At 40.8% G+C, this 23,182-nt stretch overlaps 1 protein-coding gene across 9 annotated transcripts in view; it reads left to right on the top strand.

Moving 5' to 3' along the window:
* Window positions 1–23,182, top strand: part of LOC116044074 (regulating synaptic membrane exocytosis protein 1-like) — a 168,711-nt gene that overhangs the window by 142,968 nt on the left and 2,561 nt on the right. For 3 of the 9 annotated variants that reach the window (XM_035992035.1, XM_035992037.1, XM_035992039.1), the window contains 9 exons: window positions 7,411–7,520; window positions 8,941–9,062; window positions 11,491–11,651; window positions 14,896–15,110; window positions 17,192–17,224; window positions 19,476–19,638; window positions 20,946–21,058; window positions 21,662–21,763; window positions 21,908–22,047. In XM_035992035.1, coding sequence (XP_035847928.1) covers window positions 7,411–7,520; window positions 8,941–9,062; window positions 11,491–11,651; window positions 14,896–15,110; window positions 17,192–17,224; window positions 19,476–19,638; window positions 20,946–21,058; window positions 21,662–21,763; window positions 21,908–22,047 — 1,159 coding nt within the window. Of the gene's footprint in view, window positions 1–289; window positions 374–2,270; window positions 2,328–2,640; window positions 2,707–7,410; window positions 7,521–8,940; window positions 9,063–11,490; window positions 11,652–14,895; window positions 15,111–17,191; window positions 17,225–19,475; window positions 19,639–20,945; window positions 21,059–21,661; window positions 21,764–21,907; window positions 22,048–23,182 lie in introns of all 9 variants that reach the window. The other 6 variants (XM_035992033.1, XM_035992038.1, XM_035992034.1 and 3 more) reach the window with 4 other exon arrangements.

Here is a 23,182-nt window from a genome sequence, read left to right as displayed (position 1 = left end):
TTGGGTGGACCGAAGAACAAGCTGATATTGCTCCATGTCTGCTAGATGTGTAAATAGGCAAATGTTTGCTCTAACAAGTTTGCCATATCTACTTTATAAGGTGATTGTTGTTCAGTGTTCTGCTGCCCCCAAGTTGCCAAAAAATACATGTAGCCATGTCAGGCACAAAGACACGCGGGCAGCTTTTCACTATGTACATACCCAATAATGGAATAGCATGGCTTCCTCATTTTGTAATGGCTTGCTGATTTGGTCATATGGGTGATATATTTTGTATGTGTACACATAGAAAATCTTTGTCCCATTCCCTGCCCCGGAGACGTCCGGCAAGCCCCAGGATTCTTATCCAACATGCTTCCCCTGAAGATGACAGGTACCCTTTTGTGGACCCGCAGCCGCTTCCTCTTAGAGCTTGACTAATGCCTTCAAATCTGATGCCATTATGAACCAAACCCAAACGTTTTTGTGTTAAATAATAAAAGGAGAAATATTTTTTTACAAGGCACATCATCACCCAGTACTGACTGAAATCCTCTGAGTTCAGTTGGGTCTTATTGGGTTCAGGCAGATGTCAAGCTCTTCCTCATATTCCCAGCTGGCACCAATCTCTTTGCTGAGTTGTGATATTTCTGATTAGCTGGGAGTGAATTTGCAACCTAAACTATTCCAACTTATTCTACTCTGATAAAAGTGTAGTGAGTGACTTTATCTTGTATCAAATAAAACAAGTACAATTTAACTTACTTTAGCCTTATTTAGTGCAAATGCCTTTAAAGGAAAAGTTTTTTTTGCTGAGAGTTCGATAAGAAGATCCATACCACTCATATTTGTCTGTTAAGTATGAAGTTACAGCCAGGACAAAGTTAGCTTAGCTTAGCATAACGACTCCAATCAGGGGGAATCAACTAGCCTGGATCGGCCCAAAGGAATGGGTTAACAAACGAGACATAATGTGCTTTTTTGAGTTTTTTTGTGATTATTGCAGGCAAAAATCCTTGATTATGCGGCACGTTTTCTTAAAAAAATGCGATGGAATATGCGGGATATTTATGCAATTTTATGCAATGAAATTGCGGGAACTTGCAAAAATTGCGGGAACTTGCAAAAACTGCGGTTTCATCATGGCTTCATCGCGGGATTTGCAGCTTTTCGATGATGTTCACGTTGAGTAATTACGTCACTTCACGTTCCCATGGCAACAGGGTAAAATGGCTGCTCTTGTGTGAAGTAAACGCAACATTTTTCAACTTTCTGCTAAGATATATGTGATTTTTTTGCAACGAAAATGCAGGGATCATGAAATCATGCAAGCCCCATTTGAAAAAATACGTATAAATATGCGGACTTTGGCTGATTATGCATTGAATTATGCAATCGCATAATCGCGTTTTTCTGGAGGGACTGATCAGGGAGCTGTGGAGGTACTGTTAGGACTGTGGAGGTGGATTTTGTTACCTGGAACATAGCCATAGCTGTTTTCCTCTATTTCAAGTCTGTATGCTAGGCTATGCTAATATCTCTTGGCTTTAGCTTCATATTTGACGCAGATATGAGTGTGGTATCAATCTTCTCATTCACTTTATTTTACCAAAATACAAGATACACTCACAAGCTATTCTTGTCATGTTTTGCAATTTAGCTTCCTATTGCTAAGCCTAAACTCCTGATTTGTGGTCAATGAGCTGGACACAGTGAAAGTGAACATGATGTACAATGTAGAACTTGTCAAAATAAAAGTCAGTGTCCAGTAGGCATAGACAAGTTCTACTTTGTTTCATACTGTGTCAATCACATCGTGTAAAGGGGGTTGCTTGTATGGGTTTTCAGCTTGTGGGTGGTGTTTTTCTGGTTTGTAATTTGTTGCAGAGTTGTAGCGATAGTTTTCGTCCCTGGTTGTTGTTGCCGAACGTTTGTCCTGTTGCTTTTCTATCCTTCCTTCATGGTTTTTAGTTCCCTTGTTTGTTCTCTTCTGAACTAGTAGCTTGTACTGGTTTTGGTGTGAAATCCTGCCTTGTTGAGTTTGCTTCCTGCAGTCTTTTCGAGTGTACGTTTTGTTCTGGGAATTGCATCTGCAGCTTCTGTGTGCTCGCCTTCTCCTCTCAGTCTTTAAGAAGTCTCTCTTTTTCAAGGCTTAGTGCTCAGAAATGTCCATAATTCATATCAGAAGTGTGACTGTGTGTGTGTGTGTGTGTGTGTGTGTGTGTGTGTGTGTGTGTGTGTGTGTGGCGGTGCATGTATCATCCTTGTCATCTTCATGTCCATGAATGGAGAATATGGATGCCACTTCCTACTCAAGAGACTTTAATTCACATCAGTACAAAGAAGAGGTACACACACACATACACACACACACACTTACGTGTACACACACGCACACACACAGGCACAGTTACAGATGAAGCATGAGTGTGTGACACCCCTTATTCATACCACAATCACACCATCCATCACAGCATGCCTCCTATTTCCTGTTTTCCAGATCATAAACTTGTAAGGCCAATGACAGCCTGCTGACAGAGTCAGCCTCTTCTAAATCAAAATGATGTATCCTCCATCATGCTCTCTTCCATCTCATCCATCCTTCCATATTTTTTTTTTCTCTTTGTGTATTGTTCCCTTTGCTCATCCACCATTCTCCAGGCAGCCTCGGACCTTGGAGATACCTGTGTGTCAGGCTCTTGGCAGGAAGCTCCCTGACAATGGCAGGTAAGGCATGTACTGTAGGCTCAGCACATGTCAAACAGTAGGGTATGAAGTCATTGGTGGGAACTTGAAATTACACGTCCAACTACAAAATTCTAGTTGACTCTAATGCTGGTAGCTTTTCCAATCTGTTAGAAGCCCTCTTTTTTACTGTAAGTTAGTCTCAAGCCCCATTCATGCAGAATTAATATTACACAGTACACAGTAAGGGTGTCGCGATTTAAATCGAAAACCGATCAAAATGAGCAACAGAAAATCCTCCTGCTTCCCTGAAGTCACCTGCGTAGCAACATTTTTGCCTTCCCTGTGAGTGAGTTATATAAACTTACAACAAAGGTAAAGCACATGGGCTCCAACGAACTTCATGATGTATACATGTGCACCTCGTTAAACTAATGGTGCTTTCAATTGCACCTCATAAACTCTGAGAAACTCAAACTGTTGTTTTGGAGAATCGCGACACCCCTATTACAGAGGGATGTGGGGAATAAAATATTCACCGTTCTCCGCTTTAATTTAACTTACAGTTCTGGACAGCATTTTTACCCTCAGGAAATTACAGGATATAGTTGTAATACACATGGACAATCCACAGCCAAAAGAGAAAGACAAAAACCTCCCCAGGGGGAGCGCGGGAGAGTTAAAGGGGAGTCGCGCAGGGAGAGAAAAGAGGAAGAGAAGACAGCGCTCAAATCGTTCCTTTGCAAGAAGGACGTTTTTGCTGTTTTGCCGACCGGATACGGCAAGAGTTTAATCTACCAGTTAGCTCCGCTGGTAGCTAAGCGTATGGGGCTGGATACGTCACCCCGTGTATTGTTGTGATTGGTCGTAGTGTTATCCAATTGCGTGTAGTGAGATTTTCAAATGCATGCTTGGTGCCACCCCTCGAGTTGGGCCATTTTCATTACTCAGTGCCAGACCCTTAATCTTTCGGATTTGGGTCTGGATTTCCAGGCTACAGTTTGCCTGTAATTAATACTGGGATGTGGGTGACGAATTACCCACATACACGCTCCGGACAAGATTAAAATCACTGACCAACGTAGGAAATCACATCACCTTCCCAAGAGATTAATGCAGTCCAAATGGGGCTTTAGGTTAAAGCAGGAATTCTGAATCTTTTTCCTGTTATGGCCATTCACACAATACACCATGGACCTCGTTTGATAGTGGAAAAGTAAACATGTATTGGTATATAACTGGCAGATGATGCAGATTTTAAATATGATTTATGTATTTTGAGGCATGTAGTTCATAGTTCATACCCAAATAAATTCAGCCAAGTATTAAAGCACAGGACCAGCTTGAATTTCTCCCCAGCCACACTGGCAGCTCTGCGAGGCTGTCCCTCTTAAAGCGATATTCTGCTGGTTTAAATCAAGCTCTGTGTCCTGGCAGGCTGGGATGTGTGTGCAGATGAACTGTGTGTGGTTTCCTTCTGTGGCCGCAGCACACGGAGCTCCCAGCTGAGCAGAGCAGCGGAGGTCTGCCGATATCCGTCGGATGACACAACCAACAGAGGAAAGCCAAACACCGTTCATCTAAACACACTGCCCACATAAAGATGACACAGAGCTGGCCCAAATGGACAAAGTATTCCTTTTAGCACAGTGTTGCTAAATGCTAATGTCAGTATGCTAACATGCTGATGTTTAGCAGGTATAATGTTTATGATTGTCACGGCATAACCACAACCCTGGGAAAACTTGATATTATCGGTACGTCTATGGCTTCCAGAGTTTTGTTAGCCCGCACATATGAAACTACAGAACTGAGCGCTAGCCCACCAGGCCGAAAGTAAAGGTTGCAAGGTCTACCTCTTGTCGTAGCTGGACTGTTGCTTTGGTCCGTCTTCCGACCAGCTCACTCCTTGCTCTGGGGCTAATCAACCAGACACTCCGTTGACAGTTCATTTGTAGACATTTAAGACACGGACAAAACTTTAACACAACTTGATGGGGAAAAAGGAAAATCTTCGTCACGACATTCGCACGTGTCTCTCTTCCAAAAAAACGACTGGCACCCCAGTCTGTCGTCAACTTCCGCTTTTGTAAACTCCTACCGCCCTGTGACGCAGGTAAGCCAAACCCACCTCAGCCTGGCAAACAATAGGAAACGATTGTGCCGTGACAATGATGTTCTTACCATGTTAGCATACATTTGCTAATTACAGTAGCACTCAACAACAAAGTAGGCTACATTTACAGATGACAGGAATGACTTTTTCAGGTATTCGGTCATAAACTAAAGGATTGGGCAAACTAAAATGTTGACCTGGTGGTAGTGTAATATTAAAAGTTATTACAATTCATCTTGTGGAGTACTTGAAGGTCTGTATCGAATTAAATGGCAATCCATCCAATTGTTTTCAAGACATTTCACTTGATTGTCACATAATTTGGATGACTTTTTATTTATTTGTCTTCTGTTGCTTTTTTTTTTCTTCCATTTTTCCTCAATCCCATCTTTCTTCCCATTTTCGTTCCTGCATGCTGCTGCTTCCACACTGTGTTGCGGGGCTTTGGGTTTGTATGGCACACTGCGTGTGTGTGTGTGTTTGTGTCTGTACCAGAATCAAGCCCACCTCCATCTTAAGGGGCTCCAGAGGAAAGAAGGCCCCTCTGCGGCCCCTTGGTAAGGGGATTCCCCTTGAATGAGTGCCACATGTCCAACCCATTGAAACAGAGGCAGTTGATTTACTAGAGATACTGTGGTGGAGAGGAACAAGACTGGGCTGCTCTCTCACTCCTTCATACGTTCACCTGTTTGTGTTTGTGTGTTTTTCTGTGACCTGTCTTTGCGACATTACAGCCTTGGGCGCTGCTGCTGTTGTATGTTTGTGGATGTATATGTGGCTGTACAGTATATGTGTTGTGTGGATATATGTGGGCACTCACAGGTCATTGTTTAGTCATTTCTGAGTATGAATGTGTAAGTGTTAAGTTTTTGAGTGGATGTTAACAGGGGCAGGCCACACGTTGTAAACATTCGGGGCTAATTAAGCCATATAAGAATGCCGTAAAATCTGTACATCATGGGAAAAACGTGATAAAATTGTTCTCAAACTGTCTTCTTCATTCTGAAACCAGAACACAAATGTTGAGGATGACTCATTTTCACTCCTGCCACCTAAAAATAGGCAAAAACTGTCTGATGTTACTATTTTTAAGTTAGGCTACATAATATAGGTAGGGTAAGAATTTGACGTAAACAGCATTACTAATCTTGAAACCTGTTTTCAGTAGAGTTCACAGAATAAATTGGCAATATTTCCCTAGTAACAGAAATTTAGATTTGCCGGTCCAGTCAGAGAGACTGAGGGGATGTGACACAAAGTTGAAGTTATTTTAAAAACCTAAAAAGATTGAGGACTTTTGAGAAAACATTCGTTGCTGCAGCACCAGAAACCACCCCTTCGCTTTGCCCCTGAATGTTAAATGCCCGTTTTGCATATTTTGGTCTGTTTCAACATTCCTCAAATAACATCTGAAAAAGTGTAATGGAATTATAACAAAATTCATAGATTAAGCAGCAGTATATTATTCTCCTGCCATATTCTGAGTATAATGGCAGAGTCGATAAGTAAAATGTTTTATGCAATGCAACTGTTGATGCATCCATGTAAAAAAATGAAAATGATATCCATATTTTTAAACATTTAATACATAATGGAATAATGAAATGATATTTGTTTTTTGAGAACATGTGATTGATCGGATTGGAGCAAAATGCAAAAAGACAAACTATTGGTAATTCACTGTGAAATAGGAAGCCCCTGTTATCTGGTCTGTTGTGAGAATGGATTACAGTGAATGGATGTCTGCAGATATGGTGGGATTTGTGCTTGAAGGCTTTCACCTTCGCTATGTGTTCTTCTTGTGTTATTTGCTGCTCTTTCTGCAACAGGATCCCTCACCATCAACCCCTGAACAAGCTTCACTTTTTCTTCACTCTGAGAATATGTTGTTGATACTGATTTCTCACTAAACTATTGTTGCTGTGCTTGCATTTTCCACGACTGATGCTTTTCCCATAGCGACATTCTGTCACTTCATTTTTCATGCAACTTTATATATGATGTTACACGTTTTAAGACAAGAAAAATTAAATGCAGTGGCAGTTCTAGACCATTTTAAATGGAGGGGCCAGGCTGGGGCCACATGCGATTTTAGGGGAACCAAATATATTAAGCACAAGTGTTACATACCACCAACCCTCAATAGATTTGGTTCTACAACAGGCCAACAATACACATATAACAATAAAACACAAGAATACTCATTCCTAAATTTTATTTATCACTGTACATGAATAATATCCCCTCTTTAGGGATAAATGTGGGGTTAAAAATGTATGACAGTATTTGCCACAGTTAGGGAGGCCAGAGGGGGGTCGAGGCTTAATATTACGAGGGCATTACCCCCCCCCCCCACCCCCCACCTCTAGAACCACCCCTGATGAAATGACAGCAGGTTCCATTGGTTAATATCTGTGTGTTCTGTTCAGTTTTTGTCTTCCTTCAGGTGAATTTCAACCACTTGTCATGTCAAAATAATACTCTGAATAGGATTAACTCAGGAAATCCAACCAGAAGGGGACCGGTGCTGCAGTGCACAACCTGGATCACAAACTATATTGACTTTAATTTCATTTTCTCTCCATTCTTTTCATCCTTGCTTTCGTTCATTCTTCTTTATTTTGTGTCAGGGGCCACCTCCAAGGTGGTGCGTCTCTTTCCTCCTCAGTGACGTCCTCCTCAGCCCGAAGATCGAGGCAACTACCACAGCTTCCCCCCCAGAGCAGCACCGTAGAACAAGGTATGTGCTGTTGTCTTGGGCACTAAACCCATGCTGCAGCCATAGTAAAAACAAACAAACACAGACAGCATGTACAAACAAGAGATACTGTACAATACCATACAACAGACCGTACTATGGTCCAGATGGTATATAAAACCCAACATGGTGTAATGCAATGCATTAGTTAAACATTACTCAAAATAAATAATTAATTAAATAATAATTTAATAAATAATTGTCTATACACACACAGACATTTTTTTTCCCAGCTATCCCCTATGGAAGAGGATTAGGGCCACGTGAAAAAATGTATTTGTGTTCTGATGCTGAACGACTTGGTAGGGTTCCAGGCAAAGTCACCACAAACCCTTCTAGCTAGCGTTAGCATTAGCTAGCAGCTACCTACTGTTGACGTTAGCTAGGGCTAGCTGATACTAGCGATTTCTAGTCGGCAACATATTTTGGGCTTCATTTAATAAACATAACCTGTAGTAGTACACAATCGTATGTGTATTGTTTTGATTACAATGTGCGGAATTACTTTACGTTGCCTATTTATGTCTGTTTCTATTTCTCACCGTTAATCACCAGCGTCTGTACAGTATCAACAGGGGTCGACATTGTTGTTTATGTGTGTGTGACGTCAAAAACTGTAAGTGGTAGTACGACGATCTGATACGAGTTCACGAGTAGTAAGTTACGGGTTTGACTGCCGTTCCAGGGCACTTTCACGGGAAGAAGGTTGTGAAAACACGAGTTACGGGTTGCCTGGAACGCAGAATGAGTTTTATTCTTTTCTCACCATTCTGACTTTTTTCTCAGAATTCTAAGATTAAAGTCAGAATTCTGACTTTTTTTTTAAAGTCTAATTTAAAAAAAAAAAAAGAGAATTCTGAGATTAACTGCTAGTGGAAAAATAGTCCTATGACTGCGACTGCTACTATTTACGAAAATGTTACACTCACTGTTTGACCTAAATGAGGCGAGATTAATGAATACAGATTGATTACCTGTCCATGCTGAAAGGTGACATCAATGTTACTGGTTCCATCTTTTTCAGGAGTGAAGATTTACGTTCTGCAATGTGAAGTGCAGTGTCAGATTAAGTAGGAGCTTATTGAGTTCTGGCAGGGCTGTCCTCGACTAAATAAATTCTTAGTCGACTAACACTCGCATGATTTTGTCCAAGAATCGATTAGTTGATTTAATCAGGTTTTTCCCACAAAGAATCATGCAAAAGCACCACTTTAAATCTTGTGTTTAGCAGAGACGTGCTCATAAGTTCCTTGGAAATAAGTCATTCGGCATGAAAAAGCGTAAAAAAATGACTAATCGACTAAAGAAATCTTAGTTGGCTAAGACCAAAACAACCAACTGAGTTTCTTGTATTTTGTGTGTGTGTGTGTGTGTGTGTGTGTGTGTGTGTGTGTGTGTGTAGCCCTGGTAGCAGAGGAGTGTGTTCGTCAGCTCCAGATGAGGGTTCATTCCAACCGGGCATCAGCTGCTGTCACCACCTCCAGCCAGCAGGACCTGGACCGAGCCCTCAAGAACAAACGGGAGGTGGGCCACAAATATTTAGGGCCCGAGCGCCGACAGCGGCGCAGGCCCTATTGAAACTGAAGGAATTCTTCTTTTTTTGCCTGGTGAAAATTTACGTATTTTAAGGGTTTTGGTAATAGGCGCACAAAAATGACTCGCTAGCGCCCACTACAATAAAAAATTGAAAAAATGAGCCCCTGCAGTACGTTTAACGTAGACTAACGAAACGTGGTACACATATGTAGCATGTCAAGATGTACAAAAAAGCTCACTGGAGCCTCATTCATATGATTTAATACCACATTTTTGAATTAAATAGCAGAAATTGTGAATTATTTTGACTAATAGTTAAGATCAGAGGGAGAGTTTTGTCAAAGTTTAGTCAGGATACTGTTTTGAAACCATTTAAAACCTAACCCTACCTTTTTCTCAAATGCTATGAAACTAAATAAAACCATTTTTACTTGCAAAATGTGTTGTATGGGACCAACCATGTTATTTTTGGGCAATTTGGTTAAAAGAAACCCAAATTTCCAACATAGAAACTTTGAAAAGAGATCAAATTCGATCCGAGGACAACACAAGGGTTTAAACCAACTCATCAGGAGAATGGAGCGGGACTATGAGGGTTCCAGGCAGAGAGCATGAGCCATAATGTTGCTCAAGTGCGTCGCAATGAATTGCATTTACTGTCTAAGAAAGTAATAAATTATCTTACAGTAATGGTGAAGACCACTCAATAAAATGAATTGGTTCCAGCTGGGCAGTCACTGAAGAATGCACCTAGCAGCTCAAATACAGAAGTGTATAATCCATACTGGCTGTTTTTCCTATCCCTATCTTACAGAGAACTGACAGTTTAACGGCCATATCCTGACTTTCACACGTCCACATGCCAGTAGTTTCACTTTTTTTGCATGCATCATGTCAGTGCTGTCTTTGTGATGCATAATGCCATCCTCCAGCTGACTGAATGTGAAATGATTTAAATCTGACGCTATAAATCATCAGCACAAAGTGACTAAAAGTGCTAGTAATGCTATGATATGGATGAAAACGTGTAGCAGGCTTAATCATTTTGAGATTTACAATAGCTTTTTAAATCTGTTACAAAATCTGAATTGTTAATGTCTGCAGAACAGATAGGGGTTTGTCTGATATAAGCTTTTGAAACATCAACTTCAAACTAATACTTAGTATGTTTAAATAGTGTCTTTCCAAATGTGGAAAAGTGTCTGAAACAGCATTGTGATCATGGAATGACAGGAACTCTCCTTTAAAACTAATATCAATACTTACAATGTGATATAACCAATGAGACTGTGCCATTACAATCCATTAAGGTTATGGGCTTCCTGTAGACCACCATTGTACTAAGACATTAAAATGACTAGTGTATCATTAATTTGACAATATACTAAATGTAATGATTATGATGAATTGCATTTAAGCTAGATGGGAAAAATTAATATTGCAATAAGCGGCAACTTTGAAAGCCGTACACACCCTTGGAACACCCACACAGGCATTTTTACTTATTTGCCTAACTTATTAAACATTTTCTGAGGGCTGTATGGTGTACTGTACATCTCCCGGAGTCTCTGACAGTCCTTTTCTGAATTAGACATTTTGACTTGGCATTGCTGGAAAATCACAGGTGTAATTGGTGACCGTAACGATGGCTTAGTTCCATTAAAATGTGCGATAAGCCAGGGAGTCGACGATACGACACGATACAATACGATACTATACGATTCGACACAATACAATACGATACCATATGATACAATACAATACAATATGACACGATACAATACAATGCGATACCATACAATACGGTACCATACGATACGACACGATACGATACAATACGATACAACACAACACGATACCATACCATACCATACCATACCATACGATGCGATACAATACAATATGACACGATACGATACCATACAGTACGGCACGATACAATACTGTACGACACAGTATGATACAATACGGAACCATACGATACGATACAATACTATACAATCCAACACAATACCACATGACACGATACGATACAATACGGTATCATACGATACCATACGATACAATTTGATATGATAGAACTATATTGTCAATTTACACTGTAATTCATTTTGCGTTTCTGAGCAGCTCCGCTCAAAAAAAGAGGGGAAAAAGTACACCCTCTACAAGTTATACAACAATTACACATATAGTACATATGAATTATAATTAGATCTTGGTAGAAACACGCTGCATGCTTATTGGCTGATGAGATTTACTCTTTAGGTATTGAAATTTGATACTGAATGACGAGGCATTTTTTCGATACTCGATGCTAAGGAGGCAATTCGGTCAGTGCCTAAAAAGTAAAATTGTATTCAGTATCCAGCCCTAGTGCTAGTATAGCAACATTTTGTGTGATATCTGTTTCCTGCAGCTCTACAAGGACCAGAGGAGGAGCAGTGAGAACATTTCCCATAAGTCCTCAGACAGTGATGTCAGCGACGTGTCAGCCATCTCTCGAACCAGCAGTGCCTCTCGCATCAGTAGCACCAGCTACATGTCCATCCAATCAGAGAGACCCCGGGGACGCTTCAGGTACACACACATACTCTACAATAACTTTGCTTTTATTGTGTATTATTGCTACAGGGTTACTTTTCAGTCAAGGAATAATTAAAGCATTAAAAACTGTCCTTTACAGAGCTATTTTATCATGGAATAATCTCCCAAGTAACATACGTTTTATCAAAGTAAAGGAAAGTTAATAAAAACGACCTCAGATCTCACCGTTACTTAAATTCTTATCTTGAGGTTTTATATCTTATTTTCTTTTGTTGTCTTAAATATTTGTTCTCCAATTCTTTGTCTTTGTGAGCTACATAGATGTTAGCTCTAAACTCGTGTTGTGTAATATAGTGTAATGTAATTTTGTTTATAGAAAAAAAAATCTTAGGTTTTTCTTGTTGTTTCCTTGTTATTATGTTTAAAGGCCCTGACACACCAAGCCATCAGCCGACAACTAGTGGCGATGGCGGCCGCCTGGTCGCCTTTGTCTGGGCCAAAAATTTGCACTGGAACACACCGCACAGGGGACTACAGATGAAAAATAGCCTTTTGGCTAATTCTGGCTTTTTTAACCCATGGGAAATAATGTGTTTTATTAATTTGCACTGTCCCCTTTCATAGAATAAACTGAACAAAAAAAAAAAAAAAACGGCGGCCAAGTACCATGTACATTCTCCGCCTGCGTGAGAGGAAACAACTCCATACCAGCAGGCAGCGGTAATCTATTCGTCATTCAACAAGGGAAACCTGATACCGTTGCTGTGATACCAACAACAGATAGTGTTTGCTCTCACTCCCCGCCGGGAAGACAGTTGTACCGGGAGAAGGCTAATCAGACAGTGCCTCTCCCGTGCTGTCATCCGTTCTCTCGGCAAAGAAGTCTTCCTACATTGGGATGCGACCGAACGGCCGGCTGCTGCTCGTTAGCTAACGTTAGCTTGCTAATTTCACCCACCCTACATGCCTTCATCATACACTGGTTACCGGAAATTAGCCAAACTAATGTATCACTCATCTGGCGATAGCAATGTGCTTTCCTAAGATGTGACAAGAGCGTGTGAATTAAACATTAAGTTGTTACATTTTACTAATTTAGAGGCTGGCTGGCTGGCTGGTACAGTAGCTAGCTTGCTAGGGGGGTAATTGTTTAGCGGTGCAGAGGGTGCAGAGAGAGAGAGAGAGAGAGAGAGAGAGAGAGAGAGAGAGAGGTCTATTTGGTTTTGAGCTATATTAAATACCACAGTATGGGATATTAGTTTATTAACGTTAGTTTGTTTTGTAATGTGTAGGTATGTAGAGATCTTTTAAAGACATGTTATTGTTGGAATAAATATATCTACACATGTAGAAGTATATCTTGTTATACATTTGCCATCTTATGGACATAATGTGCGAAAACAGTTATTTCAATAGTTCGAACCTGTGTGTTTTTCAAAGAAACATGCAAACGTAATTTTTTACCAGTTTTGAAAGCTCTTATGTGTATCGGATTGATCAGATGGGATGAAAAATGAAAGGAGCCTTGCGTGTGCCTGTCACAGTCGTTTGTTTGTTTTCCAATCAGATGAATTGGCTGTTCGGCCGATGGCCGATGGCCGACGACCGATCAGCCGAAAAAAGGCCGACGAAGGCCAACGAGAGCCGACGGTGCGGGACACACCGCACAAACTAGAACTGACGGCCGACGGTCGGCCTTAAGGGCCTTAAGGTTGCTTTCACACCTACCTCGTTTGGTCAATTTAAAACAAACCCTGGAGCATTTGCTCCGATAGTCCGGTTGGTTTGGGCTGGTGTGAAAGCTCATCTCAACTCTGGTGCGGATCAAACAAAAGAACTGAAAACATGGGTCTCGGTTCGCTTCCAAGTGAACTAGAGTTTGGTTCACTTCAGGTGAGAACGTGATCTGACCCAAACATAGTAAGTGAACCAGAAACAGAGCAATTACTAAGCCTGCAATTTCAACCTTGCACACTATTTATGGACTTATATATGATTTGAAGGACGATCATTTTTAGATCCATAAGCTGTTCTGAGCACACATTACTGATCGTCTTCGTGACATCATCATCATCATCATCATCTCTCCTTCACTCGCTGTCTGTCAACTGCTCACATTGTTCACCTTCTTCTAAAATATTAGAAACACTAAAGCAGAACCAGAAAACCCAAGACGTTGTAAATTTGGTGTTGCTCCATTATTTCTGGGACCAGAAGTGTCAACGAGTTTCACTCGGATATTCTGTCCAATAAACAAGCATTGCGATCTCGATCACTTGACGTGTGTTTACAGTGTTTGGTGCGTTTGACAAAGTGTAGTGTGAAAGCAAACTAAACCAAATGAAAAACGCAACAATGTTGCAATTTTACCCCCAAATGTCCACCGAACTATAGGTGTGAAAGTGCCCTTTATACTTGTCAGAGTTTGTTATGTTTCTTTTATTTTCCTGTATGTGTCATGTAATGTTTTAATATTGTCTGATTTAATGTTGTTTTGGACCCTAGGAAGACTAGCTGCTCGTCTAGGCTTCAGCTAATCTTTATAATACACTTAAACGTAAGGCCAGTCTTGTATAAAGTACGTGAAAGCAATACTTGAAGTATCGTACCAGAAAATGACTTTGGTAGAATTTAAAGTCACCTTTTAGAATATTACTTGAGTAAAAGTATTTACTGTACTTCATTTTTAGAAGTAAAAGTAAAGAAAAACGTTATTGTGGCTTCCTTATAGTTAAGCATAATATTCAGGGTTTCCACACCTTGTTAAACATCAAATTCAAAGTATGCCATCAACAAAGAGAAAAACCGAAACTGAATTTTCATTTCTCGTGAGGAAGAATCTTTCATTCCAACGTACAAAAACACTTCTTGCAAGTAACGAGTAACGGAGACGCTTAGGGGAAATGTAGCGACCTAAAAGTATACATTTTATTTAGGAAAAGTAGTGGAGTGAAAGTTTCCAGAAATATAAAGAACAAAGTAAAGTACAGATCGTGAAAATTCTACTTAAGTACAGTAACAAAGTATTTATACCTCCTTACATCACAACACTGCCTAAGTCATATAAAAAACACGAGACAAGAGTTGTGGGTGACGTGTTTTATTTATTTTTTTGGCATTTTAGACCTTTAGAGGGGGAATGACATGCAGCAAAGGGCCGCAGGTCGGAGTCGAACCCTCGGCTGCTGTGTCGAGGAGTAAACCTCTATATATATGGGCGCGCGCTCTACCAGGTGAGTTACTCAGTGCGCCCTGGGTGACGTGTTTTGATTCTCAGCAGGGCCATGCGCGCAACAGGCCGCCACATGATGAAGAGCACCAGCGTGAGCGGTGAGATCTACGGCATGGAGCACACCGACGGCAGCCAATCAGACACAGCGCTCGGGAGCCTGGGAAGCGGGATCAAGAAGCGACGCTCGAGCCTCAGCCAACGTGTTGTTGCCATCCTGCCATCCAGACGCAGCCGGAGTACCTCACAACTCAGCCAGACAGGTCAGAGAACACACTGACTGACTGAGAAATCATCACACATGCATCTTGAGTGACCACTTGTCTCTGGAGCGGGGATAAGAGCAGGTGGGCGGGTGTCAGATCTGTGCAGAGCACTGGAACAAAAACACAGACAAATCACAGACAGTATGATAATAACATCCAAAACACAAGATCCAAAATACTAATGTTTAAAGATACATTAAACGGCAGAATACCCAGAACTACCTATTACGTCGTGGATATAACCAGGGTGCGATTTTTGAAAAAAGAATTGAATCCCCTTTCCAATACCATGGATATAGAGCCACTCGGCCGGCCATGCCAAAACACTTAATTATGAACTCCAATATTCAATGGAAAATAATCTTAAAATAAAATAGCACAACAAAAAACACAGAGCTTTCAAGCCGGAGAGCGGAGTTCACTTCGCGGCGAAAACAAAATAGTTTTACCCAGGTTCACACAAACCATGATCTTTTTCCTAAACTCACCTAGTCGTTTTGGTGCCTAAACTTAACTGTCATCCCCGCATGACGCTCACTTTTTCTGGCTAAACTCCACTACCATGGCCCCTGAAAGGACCGCCATCTGGCGGTGCCTGTAGCAGGCTCACAGTCACCTGTTGGCGGCTAAACAACTGCCGCTGGTAGCCGGTGTCCCGGAGCTTGTAGCAGCTAAATACAACCAGCAGCTGCTGCTCGGATTTTATCGTTCTATGACACTATGTGTTCACGTTACAGCGCTTTACATAGTTTTAAATAATTATATTTTAAGTATATAATATATGGTCTATTGATGAAGTAGCATTGATCACTTTGAGGGGCAGGGGGATTACATTTTGTCCCCACCGGGGATAAAAATAATTCAGCAGAGGCAGAGATATGTAAGACCAGAAAGGGGGAAATCCCACGGTCCTTCAATGTGGCCCAGGACACATTCACATGCTGCGTCTGAAATTCCATACTAACATGCTATTTACAGTGTGTGAGTATGTCCGAAACCTAAGTATGAAACCAATAGTATGCGAATTGCATACTATTTCTTGTAAAATATTGCAGTATGCAAAACTGGACACTATGCCGGCATAACTATCCCACAATGCAATGCAGTAGTAGTGACAACGTTCATAACAGACAAACGGACAGAAACCAAGGAGCTCTTTAACGTCAATAACGCTCTAATTTACATTTCCACATATTTAAACGACTAGTTATTCACCTCTTTCAGTAATTCAAGCATTATCTGGCGATGCCGCTAGAGCGGAGCTCGGCAGGGGTTACCATGGTTACGCGTCTTCAACGGCAAGGAGGCTCTCAGTAAGTGACGTTGAAAATGACGGCTTAGTGCGTCCGAAAAGATACACACTACTGTTTATTTACACAAAACTACGTTGAACGATGGCATACATGTGTACGTGTGTAGTGCAGAGTATGCTATTTCGGATGCAACCATACACACTGCTAAAAGAATGTTAAATTAACAAACAAATGCGTCATGGGTGCATTATTAATGGATTGGATGCATTTTTAATCGATACAGAAACACACTGGTCACTTAAAGCTTTAGTGCGTTAACTTTTTTTATATTAATGAACGTCCGTTACATTCAAGCCATTGCCAAATGAGTTGCTAAAAAGCTAATTAAGACTATCAGCTCCACACAACTCTCTCTGTATTTCTCAGTGTGACTATGTTCAGAAGGTTGTGTCGTCCGGTGACTTTTGTGGCAGAAACTCGAGTGAAGAGAAATACCTCTTCTAAAGAGTCCGTCATGTTTAATCCTCCATGTCCTCCTTGGCTACTAGCAACTGGGTGCAGGACGGGTGGGGGGGTGTTGCGCGATCATGGAAGGCTTGTATCATGTGGACGTCATTACATAGAATTCCTCATGGGGGCGACAGAACCTACGCACCGTAGCTTTAATGACAAAAACACACACTCACATACTGTAAATAGAGACTTCAGTGCAGATGGACAACAACCTGTAGGTCCCATTTTAATCATTTTATCCAGTGTTGCTGTTGTTTCTGACGATGATGTTGCTGTTGTTTATTGGTTTTGTTGTTGTGTGTGTTATTTCAGAGGCGGCGGGTAAGGCGGCGGACAGACAGAAAGGTAAAGCAATAGTTAGACGGACAGACAGTTTGAAAGGAAGACAGTCAGACACTGTAAGACAGGAAGAAAGGTGAACTATACTGTACTTCAGGGGATGCTTCGAAGGATTTATAGGTGCCATTAATGTGAATTGTTGGTGCATGATAAACCAAGCAAGGTATTCTATCATATAGCAGGATTAAATACATTATGTAGCCCCTATGTCTTTTCTAATTACATTGAAAGTTGTTAAATAATCAGTGGTGGAATGTAACTAAGTACATTTACTCAAGTACTGTTCTTAAGTAACAATGTTGAGGTACTTGTACTTTACTTGAGTCTTTTCTTTTCATGTCACTTTCTACTTCTACTCCGCTACATTTCAGAGAGAAATATTGTACTTTTTACTCCACTACATTCATCTGACAGCTTTAGTTACTTTACACATTAAGATTCTTGCTCACCAAACACATGTAGTTTATAAAAAGCAGTGTTTTATTATAAAGTTGATTGTAGTTGATTGACAGAACTGTTTCCAGTTTCTAAAATGTGAGGATTTGTCTGCATTGAGTACCTTAACTTTGAATACTTTAAGTACATTTTCCTGGTGATACTTACATACTTTTACTTAAGTAACATTTTCAATACAGGACTTTTACTTTTACTTTTTTACAGTATGGTATTAGTACTTTTACTTAAGAAAAGGATCTGAATACTTCTTCCACCACTGTAAATAATAAGCTTCACAATACACTTTCAAAGGTTTTGAGAGCCACAGATGCAGACAAAATAAACCAAACTCAGGCAGACAGGGAGCCATAGAGAGAGAATGAAAGCAAGGGAGAGTTGTAGTTCTTGTTCTGTTAGAAAGGTAAAAGTTCCCAGCACCTCCAGCCCTTCCTGAACTCTGTCTCCGGCACGCTTCCTTACTCCACCCTCTTCTGTCACCATTGTGTTCAGTTCCTCAAGAAGCCTGGCTGAATCAAACACCTTTTCCTCAATAGTGTGATTGTTGCAACGGATCTGCCTTTTCATTTTCACTGCTTTCATTTCACGTACCAAAAGAAAGTAAATCTGACACACTGGCAGTCTTTTTGGGTGGATTGAAAAGATGTCTTGTGGTCATGATAAAAGGCTTTAGAAAGAAATCTGAAATGTGCACTGTATGGCTTTTATAACCATCTGAGTTTTCCCTTCACATCCCTGCCTAACATTCCAGATTGGGGTGGATTGACTAAGCCGTGTTATATTCCTGCAGTGACCTCATCACCTATAAATAACAATAGACATTCCTTCCCAATTTTCCAAAAATGACGTGTGATTTTATACACAAAAACTTTTTTCTAGCCTCCTGAAGATTGCTATGTATGTATCTTCTACAGAAATGATGTTTTGAAATGTTGCTGAGGTCACCGTGGGATATTAATTTGCATGGGATGGTCTGCATATTGATGAATAGAATATATAGTTATCAGGCTTGTCAGAGTTACTACCTGGAATTCAGTGCCTGAAATGGGCCAATGCTCACCAGTACTGAATACCGGCACTTTTGATTTTTGTCCACATGTAAGGGTACACATACCCTTACTTCTAATGGTTATTAACAGTATTATTAAAAGGCTGATATTTATACCAAAACAGGCTATAAATCATGAATTATTGGGGGAAAAAAACAATGTGGGGCAATAAAAACTGGATCAATTGGAGTGCTGTCCTAACTGATGTTATATATTATCATACACATTAAGGATCCAGCAGCCAGCCTTCAAAGTTTTTTAAGTTTCTATGTGAGTTGAGTGCATTAAGTCTTATTTTTTATTTCTTATTTTTTTGGGGGGGAAACAATTAATTCTATATGAAATCCGACATTCAGCACCTCAATATAGCCCGAATGGAAGGATCATTTGTTTCATAACCACAATTTCATACACTACAACGATTCAACTGTTAGATTGGCAGTTGAATCAGACTCCTTAGGTTGAATCTTTGATAGTCGACTATTTGGGGTCACCCCTACAAGTTATACGTATGAATATACGGCTGAATCTGGCAAGCTTTTTTGGTCAAATTCAGGCACTGCTTGGATTAATGCAAAAGGTATGACTGGAAATAGAGTTTTATATTCCTAGCCTTTTTATATTCTGTACAAATGCAGGTGCACTTTGAGTTTTGGGTAGGTATGACATGAGATGCCTGATAACTGATAATAGCCTTTCTTAAAATGGCACATGCAAAGTCTATTTGTTTAACGCCTCTTTTCTGCCTTGTGCAGCGGCTTCAACAGGTAAGAAGGTGGGCAAAGGCGGCAGCAGCATCCAGAGGAGCGTGGAGACGGGCATGGCTGTGGAATACCCACGGGGAGGGTCGGGCATGAACCGGCAGGCCAGCAGAGAGTCGACTGATGGCAGCATGAACAGCTACAGCTCTGAGGGGAAGTACGTACACACTAAAAGATAGACCTACATGTGGACACAGAATGCATGTTGTGTGGACTATATGTGCCCCAGTATTTTATTCCCCGCTTGCTTTCGCACGTCCGAAGAAAAAATCTACAAGAGACACAGCGTAGCTTACTGGCTGATAGCATGCAGCTAAATACACAGGTTACGTTAGCTTACTTGCTGGTAGCATGCAGCTAAAGACACAAGTAATGTTAGCTTACCAGCTGTTAGCCTGCAGCTAAAGACATAGGGTAACGTTAGCTTAACGACTGATGGCATGCAGCTAAAGACACAGGGTAGCGTTAGCTTACCAGCGGGTAGCCTGCATCTAAAGACACAGGGTAACGTTAGCTTATCGGCTAGTAGCATGCAGCCTAAAGACACAGGGTAGTGTTAGCTTCCCGGCGGGTAGCCTTCAGCTAAAGACACAGGGTAATGTTAGCTACCGGCTGGTAGCATGCAGCTAAAGACACTGGGTGTTGCCTTACAGGCTTATAACCTCCAGCTGAAGACACAGGGTAATATTAGCTACCAGCTGGTAGCATGCAGCTAAAGACACAAGGTAATGTTACCTTACAGGCTGATAGCCTGCAGCTAAAGACACAGGGTAACGTTAGCTTACTGGTTGGTAGCATGCAGCTAGAGACACAAGGTAACGTTAGCTTACCAGCTGGTAGCCTGCAGCTAAAGACACAAGGTAGCCTTATCTCACTGGCTGGTAGCCTGCAGCTATAGAAACAGGGCAACGTTAGCTTACCAGCTGGTAGCATGCAGCTAAAGACACATGGTAACGATACCTTACAGGCTGGTAGCCTGCAGCTAAAGACACAGGCTAACGGTAGCCTGCAGCTTGACTTTTTCAGGCACCACAACCTCTACCCTAGTCGGTGGTGACAGAGAAACAACAGAACTGGAAAATCCTCCTGCTTCACTGAAGTCATTTGTGTGGCAACATTTTGCCTTCCTTGTCAAGAGTTATGTGCAAACCAATTATCAATAATTTGACTGAAAGTATTGAAAATTGATCTATTTAAAAATTATTTTATTGATTTAAAAGTGATCCTCCAGGGTCTATGATCAGAACTTCGTCCATAGCAACGTCTGTTATTCTTAGCAGAGACCGTATGTTTCCCAAGTAATGTTTTCCCCAACTTATAACGTGTACGTAATGTGCATCGTATGGTATGTATTCTGAGTGGTGATGTAGTAATTGTTGAATAATTTGTGTGTGTGTGTGTGTGTGTGTGTGTGTGTGTGTGTGTGTATGTGTGTGTGTGTGTGTGTGTGTGTGTGTGTGTCAGTCTGATCTTCTCAGGTATGCGGTTGGGTGCCGACAGTCAGTTCAGTGACTTCCTGGATGGTTTAGGCCCCGGTCAGCTGGTTGGCCGGCAAACACTGGCCACACCTGCCATGGGTGAGTGATGGTTTTAAAATAAATATAAATGTGTAAAGTTCATAATCGGTTCAGATAAAAATTAAATCGTGATGCAGTTTTTAACGGCCTAACTTTTGATTTGACGTCACTAAGTCGTCTTAGTTTTTCTATTTGAAGATTTTTTTTTCTATTCTTTTAGTTATTTTGATGTAGGATTTGTTTAAAAAATCTAATTGTTAATTTTGTTTAAAAAAAATGTTTATACAATTTCAGTTGCACTTTTGAATAGAGGACACAATTGTTTTTTTGCAGTTTATATGAATAAAGGAATATTTTTCAGTCATTGCTCATTCTGTTAAAATAATGGTGGTAAAATCGTGAATCTGTATATATTTGTAATGCAAAAATGAAGCTATGAGGCTCTATTTTATATGTAGAATTAGAAGAATACTGCACCTTTTGTTAATGTACATAATGTATTCTGTATGTACTGTGTATGTACTGCTTTGAGTACTGCTAAAATGTGCAAACTCTACATTTTGAGATCAGGATTAAAAAGTAGTTTATGATAATTATGTAATTACAATAATTTGTGTGAATGTGTTTTGTATGTGTGTTTGCGTGTGTCTCCTATACATACAGGTGATGTTCAGATCGGTTTGATGGATAAGAAAGGTCAGCTGGAGGTGGAGGTGATCAGGGCACGAGGCCTTACCCCCAAACCAGGCTCCAAATCCCTCCCAGGTAACACACACACACACACACACACACACACACACACACACACACACACACACACACACACACACCCCACCACCTCCATCATTCAATCTGTCCTCCCTCTTTCTCTCTTTTTGCTCCCTCCGAACCCCATCCCTACATTCCCAGCTCCCTATGTCAAGGTGTACCTGCTGGATCATGGAAGTTGTAAAGCCAAAAAGAAAACCAAGATTGCACGCAAGACGCTAGAGCCGCTCTACCAGCAGCACCTGCTCTTTGAGGAGAGTCCCCAGGGAAAGGTGCTTCAGGTAATCTTCTGTGTGTGTGTGTGTGTGTGTGTGTGTGTGTGTGTGTGTTTGTGTGTGTGTGTGTGTGTGTGTGTGTGTGTGTGTGTGTGTGTGTGTGTGTGCGTGCGTGCGTGCGTGGGTGCGTGCGTGTGTGTGTGTGTTTGTGTGTGCCTAATAACACTGTGATCTCAAATAGCCTTAACGACCAACCATAGCTCACTTTGTAATGAAAATGTCCATGAAAAGATTTGAATAGAACCTTGTTTTGATTAATTGACATGCATTAGAGAAAGCTGTCAGCTCATTGTTTAACAGAAAATGACCACAACATACTATAATTGTTTCTATGCCAGAGCATTGTGAGAATTGAACCTAAACTTGAGACTCGAAAGCAAAAAAAGACTAGTAGACCTTGCATTGATACACATCTTGAATATTGAATATGCCTTTTCATTAAAATGACTTCATTTCAGCTATGTTAGACATAATATTAACACATAATATCGAATTGCAGTACTTCTAGAATCGCAATAAATGAAAATCGCAATACAAATCGAATCGGCACCCATGTTTAGTGAAAGAATCGGATCGCAACAGAGGCATACGGTGTTTTCCCTCGCTTTGTGGAAGACTTAGTGCACGTATTTGCTGGGGGTTTAGGCGTCCTTCCTCAAGAAAATGTTAAGTCTTTTCAATAAAAGAAAATGCAATTTGCTCATACATTTTGTGTCTCTTTGTGGGATTTTGCGTCTCTTTATGGGTTTTTGTCTCTTTATTAGTCCTGTTGTGTCTCTTTTTGGTCATTTCTGTTTTCTTCTGGGTTGTTTTGGGTCTCTGTGGTCATGTAGCGTCTCTTTGTAGTCGCTTTGTGTCCCTTTGTGGTAGTTTTGCGTCTCTTTTTCACATCGTTTTGGACCGTTATTATCGCCATATCTATGTCTAAAATGCTGGAAAAGCTAGAGCAGATACAGTAAATGAATAACACTCAAAAAGCTTAAACACAAAACTTAAAGCTAAAGAAGTCCAACTACAATCCTTAGATCTGAGAAAAGTCTTGTAATTACATTCATTTGGCTATGGGGCTGCCCAAAACTGCTCGGGTGCTGCACCTAAACCTGGCAGGGACAAACCAGGGCATACTGTCTCAGCCCTAATG

This window comes from Sander lucioperca, chromosome 15 (genome assembly GCF_008315115.2).
Source record: "Sander lucioperca isolate FBNREF2018 chromosome 15, SLUC_FBN_1.2, whole genome shotgun sequence".
NCBI lineage: Eukaryota > Metazoa > Chordata > Actinopteri > Perciformes > Percidae > Sander > Sander lucioperca.
Note: the sequence above shows the minus strand (reverse complement) of the source record. Positions and strands in the feature narration are given on the sequence as shown.